Source organism: Etheostoma spectabile, chromosome 18 (genome assembly GCF_008692095.1).
Source record: "Etheostoma spectabile isolate EspeVRDwgs_2016 chromosome 18, UIUC_Espe_1.0, whole genome shotgun sequence".
NCBI classification, from domain to species: Eukaryota; Metazoa; Chordata; class Actinopteri; order Perciformes; family Percidae; genus Etheostoma; species Etheostoma spectabile.
This window is the reverse complement of record NC_045750.1, coordinates 18,204,851-18,210,832: the sequence shown is the minus strand read 5'-3', so window position 1 is coordinate 18,210,832 and position 5,982 is coordinate 18,204,851. Positions and strand designations below refer to the sequence as shown.

Genomic DNA, 5,982 nt, shown 5'->3' with positions numbered 1-5,982 from the left:
TGCTCCTCAGATCTCTGCAGGGTAAATCTGTCCAATCTGAGTTTTCTCAGTGCACTAGACTAGACAATGTATGTTAAATAGTGCTGTCTTTTTTATCGCATGTGGGCTGAAGGTTTGACATGACAGAGATAAAAACTGAAATAAAAATACGTTTCATCTACAATGAACATGACTGATGTTATGAGTCAACTTCTGTCAGCAATGATGGAAAATTGCATGGAATCCTTAAGTCTCCAGAAGCTTAATGGTCCTTTGACCTGCTGATTTTTGGATGCTTTTCTATAGGCCTTAGTGGTCCCCTAATATTGTATCTTAAGTCTCTTTTATATAGACCTTAGTGGTCCCTAATATTGTATCTGAAGTATCTTTTATATAGACCTTAGTGGTCCCCTAATACTGTATCTGAAGTCTCTTTTATATAGGCCTTAGTGGTCCCCTAATACTGTATCTGAAGTCTCTTTTAAATAGACTTTAGTGGTCCCCTAATACTGTCTGAAGTCTCTTTTATATAGACCTTAGTGGTCCTCTAATACTGTATCTGAAGTCTCTTTTATATAGACCTTAGTGGTCCCCTAAAACTGTATCTGAAGTCTCTTTTATATAGACTTTAGTGGTCCCCTAATACTGTCTGAAGTCTCTTTTATATAGACCTTAGTCGTCCCCTAATACTGTATCTGATGTCTCTTTTATAAAGACCTTAGTGGTCCCCTAATCCTTTCTGAAGTCTCTTTTATATAGGCCTTAGTGGTCCCCTAATACTGTATCTGAAGTCTCTTTCATATAGACCTTGGAGGTCCCCTAATACTGTATCTGGAAAAACAAATTATGAAAAATTAAAAAATTAAGTTAAAATAAAGTCTTGCGCCTTTAAAATCCCAATAAATATTAATTTGCTCCAATCAGTGTTATTTTGCTTGACTCTAGTGCAGCATTTAGTTTTCTCCCATTTCTTGTCTTCAAGGTATGCTGTTAATTAAAGGCCACAAAAGCACCAAAAATTATCTTGAAAATTCAATAACGCAACCATCATCTACAGCACGGTCAAAAAACTGTTTGCTTCTGCAGTCGATGCAACCCCTTAGGGCAGGGGTCTTCAACGTTTTCCAGGCCAAGGACCCCCAAACTGATGGCGAGATGGAGCGGGGACCCCCTAATTATATATATTGTATAAAATTGTGTTATATCAAACTGGTCCTGTAGTGCCATGTGTGCATTGATGACTGAAAGACATCTTCTGCCTCCATTTATCTGTTTATTACAGTGTGTTGAATTCATGTTAATGTGTATTTAAAGACATTTCAATTAGTGGAAAAAATTGCAGGGGGGGGGGAATATAAAAAGTCTAATTAACCAAACTTTCGCGACCCCCATGCAGTACCTCCGCGGACCCCCTAGGGGTTGCGGACCCCCTGTTGAAGACCCCGGCCTTAGGGCAAATACCTCTGGATAATGATTGACTGGGAACTACTGCCCCAAGTGGCGGGAGGTTGAAACCAAACAAACAAAACTTAAACCAAAAACGGGCTCTCACAAGCTGTACATTATAATAGTGTCAAAACTGAGTATGTCTTTTTTGCTTTGGTCTCTTTCAGGCTACAGCCCATTTGCCCCATTGAGAGCAGACTGCCCCCTCCTGAGCCAGAGCAAATCCCCCTCCGCACCTTGCAGTTTAAGCGTGGCCTGCTCCATGAACTACGCAAGGGCAATGCCACCAAGGAGCAAATCCGCCTGCACAACCTGGTCCAGCAGCTGCCCCGGGCCATCATCATTGGGGTGCGCAAGGGGGGCACCCGCGCGCTCCTGGAGATGCTCAACCTGCACCCTGCCGTGGTCAAGGCCTCGCAGGAGATCCACTTCTTTGATAATGACCAAAACTACGCCCGGGGCATCGACTGGTACAGGGAGAAAATGCCCTTCTCCTTCCCTCATCAGATCACCATTGAGAAGAGCCCTGCCTACTTCATCACAGAGGAGGTCCCTGAACGCATCTTCAAGATGAACTCCTCCATCAAGCTGCTGATCATCGTGCGCGAGCCCACCACCCGAGCCGTGTCCGACTACACGCAAGTGCTGGAGGGCAAGGAGCGCAAAAACAAGACCTACCACAAGTTTGAGAAGCTAGCCATCGACTCCAACACCTGCGAGGTGAACACAAAGTACAAAGCGGTGCGGACCAGCATCTACACCAAACACTTGGAGCGCTGGCTGAAGTACTTTCCCGTGGAGCAGTTCCACATCGTGGACGGGGACCGCCTCATCGCCGACCCGCTGCCGGAGCTGCAGCTCGTCGAGCGCTTCCTCAACCTTCCCTCGAGAATCAGCCAGTACAACCTGTACTTCAACGCCACCAGGGGATTTTACTGTCTGCGATTTAACATTGTCTTCAACAAGTGCCTGGCAGGCAGCAAGGGCCGCATCCATCCAGACGTGGACCCATTGGTGGTGACTAAACTGCAGAGGTTCTTTCACCCCTTCAATCAGAAGTTTTACCAGATCACAGGCAGGACATTCAACTGGCCATGATGAGCTTTGGACTCCTCCAATGACATTCCTTGGATTGGTGTTTTTTTTCTAAAATGCCGAGCTATGAGACATCATAAAAATATGAATAGCACTTTGATTGAGTTTAATACAAGAATGACAGTGTGACCAAATATAAAAAGGGATGCAAGTGCTTTTACGTGTGTGAAAATAGAACAAAATAGTTTGATGATTTGACTAAAAGATGCAGTTCAAAACACTTGATCTTGCAAATGAATTCCCTGTCACCATGAAGAGTAAAAAAAAAAGAACAGCACTGAACTGTGTGATTAACTGAAGAGATTATTTTTGTTGCTGTTTAAAAGACTACCCAAAACTGGCATCCATGCTGTTAAGATAAGCTTTGAGTGTGATGCTTTTTTCATGATAAAACACCTCAAAAGATGACAAAATGACATTTGATAAAACAACATTATTGTTCATTTGTTCCCCCATCATGTTGTTTATTTGACGAAAACTGCATGTGCAATCAAGACGCCATTACAACATTGTAGACTGTTGTATTAGTTGTCTTCTGTTGTCTGTTTTTAATCAGTCTAACCCACATTTATTAATCGACGCTGTGATTAATCCATAAGAAGGTAACTTCTTTTAATTCTAAACACACAGTCTGGGGAATAGGATCTAATGTTTCAAGCTTGACTCAAACCATGTCCAAAACCCTTAAAGCATTTAAGACCCAAGCTTGTGTTTTTGTTGTAAGTATGTTGGTTCCACCTCCCCATACAGCTTTGTCATTGGTTTGCCAAACACCTGGCAAAAAGAGCCATAGTGAGAAAAAAAAGTTGTCCTCTGATGATTGTTGTCAAACCAACTGTTTATTCTATGATGATTAAAACAATTTGTCTGTTTCTGTGCAAATATTCATTCTGTATCATAGGTGTGTTGTTAAAAAAGGATACAATAAAAGAATGTGTAAACATTTCTCAGCTGATATAGTGTTCATTTTGGTACACTTTTGCGATTATAAGGAATAGTTCAACATTAAAGGGTAACTACCGATTTTTCAGCCTGGACCCTATTTTCCTATGTTTTTATCTCTACCGATGGGAACAACAATCTTTGACATTGGTCCAGTATTAAGCATGGTCTCTGCAGCGGTGAAACAAGCTACAATGGAAGTTAATAGGGCAATTTTCCAGCTTGTGTTTCACTAACATGCTTGATTTGCCGCTGACAGGCTCAGATTATTATTCTAAGTGACAACAAGATTTCTAAGGAGGTCAACCTTTCTGTTAAAGAGTAAGATCTTTTTTTTAAACATAAAAACATCCACAAAATAGCCCTAAAGGCACCAGGTTTTACCCAAAGATTTTTATAATATTACTTGACATTGTACTACGTATATTGTGCATAATACATTTATGTTTAATTAAAGCTTTAGTGTGTAACTTTTTGGTATTAATGAACAAATGAGTTGCTACAAAGCTAATTAAGACTATCAGCTCCACCCAACTCTCTCTGGATTTCTCAGTGTGACTATGTTCAGAAAATTGTGGCGTTCGGCGACTTTTGCCGGCAGAAACTCAAGTGAAGATAATGAGCTTTTCTGAAGAGTCCAGCATGTTTTTTTAATCCTTTAATGTCCTCCTTGGCTACTAGCAACTGTGTGGTGGACGGGTGGGGATGGTGTGTGATCACGAAAGGCTTGTTGACGTGCCGACATTTTTGTTGACATTGCTTAGAATTCCTCAAAGGGGCGACAGAAACTACGCACTATAGCTTTAAAGTATCACATAATTATTCAAACACAGCCAACTTGACACAAGTCGAATTTCAGTGTACTGGTTGGTTTCTGGGCCAAATGTTGTGGCAGTTGTCCGCAGCTAGCACTGTAACAAATGGGTACTTAATTATAGGCAACAGGGTGAATGAACTGTGCACAGAGATGGGGAGGAAATGGAAAATTGTCAGCGGGGGAACCTCCTAGCAGGTTAATCCGGCCCCGCTCCATCCCTAGGTCCTCGAGCAAAACTTCACCTGCTTTGAGGCAAACCCTGACCTGCCAGGACGTTTTTAAAGGAAACAAGTGAATAGCTGAGGAAAAAGTCCCATCACCTAGCAGCCTACTTGCAAGAAGACTCAGTGATTTATGATTTCAACATGTTGGCCGCCATATACAGTATATATAGTACATGTACAGTGGTGGAATGTAACTAACTTCATTTACTCAACTACTATATGTTCAAATTTAACTTGTACTTTACTTGAGTCTTTCCTTTTATGCTACTTTCTACTTCTACTCCGCTACATTTCAGAGAGAAATGTGGTACTTTTTACTCCACTACATTCATCTGACAGCTTTAGATTTAGTTAGTTACTTTACACTCTAAGATTTCTGCACATAAAATGCATGTAACCTAGTTTATAAAGTACAATGTTTAGACGATTCAACATGGAACATATTGGATTGTGTCCGGTGTCCACTTTGGTGCATTTTCCTAATGATACTTACATGCTTTGACTTAAGTAACAGTTTCAATGCAGGACTTTTTCTTGTAAAAGAGTATGTTTACAGTGTGGTATGAGTACTTTTACCTCAGTAAAGGATCTGAATACTTCTTCCACCGGTGACCATTTAGTATTAACAAATAGTGAAAACAATGTAACAGAGAAGATGCTACTGCTGACTCCTAGTGTTGTGTCAGAGCAGTGCCTTCCTTTAGTCGGAGCACCTTGGAAAGAAGTATCCTAACAATGATTTTCAACATAATCGTAGCAAGCATACAGTATATTGATACTTTCTATCTATAAATACGGAATACTCTATAGTGCCTCTGCGTTAAGCTCATATGTTAAATAAATCTCTTATCGTATGGACAAAAGTCCTTTACCCAGGATGTTTTCACAGCAGTGTAAGCAGTCTAGCTATGAAAGCAAATTCAACCCAACTCTTTTGATAAGATTAGATTAGATTAGATTAGATTAGATTAGATTAGATTCAACTTTATTGTCATTTCACAGGCACAGGTACAAGGCAACGAAATGCAGTGTAGGTCTAACCAGAAGTGCAATAGCAGTAATTGCAGGATACACAATAGTTCCATAAGTGTAGGACATGGATAAGTAGTGAACAAATATAGAAATTAATACTATTATAAACAGAATTTTTACGGATAGATTTGTCCTATGAATATAATATATATAACTAGTATTGTGAACAAGATTTACTGCTGGATATGTACTGAATATAATATATACAGGTGGATATTACTATAAATAGAATTTTTACAGATATGTACAATGAACATAATATACAGATGGTTGTTACTATAACAGAGTTTACAGGTGAATATGTACTATGAATTTATATATATACAGATGGCTATTACTATAAACAGAATTTTTACAGATCCGAATTAAAGTGCAGTGGAGAGTAATTGCACATTACAGTTAAAGTACGGTGTTGCAGATGTATATGTAAACAATTGGTACTGTAAA

General features: G+C 39.9%; 1 protein-coding gene across 2 annotated transcripts in view; it reads left to right on the top strand.

Annotated features, from left to right (window-relative positions):
- The window catches only part of LOC116705963 (heparan sulfate glucosamine 3-O-sulfotransferase 5), a 105,584-nt gene extending 102,119 nt beyond the window's left edge, over nucleotides 1–3,465 (top strand). For both annotated transcript variants that reach the window (XM_032542471.1, XM_032542470.1), the window contains one exon: nucleotides 1,593–3,465. In XM_032542471.1, coding sequence (XP_032398362.1) covers nucleotides 1,593–2,523 — 931 coding nt within the window. In that variant the 3' untranslated portion in view covers nucleotides 2,524–3,465. The remainder of the gene's footprint in view (nucleotides 1–1,592) is intronic.
- The last annotated feature ends 2,517 nt before the right edge of the window (nucleotides 3,466–5,982 follow it).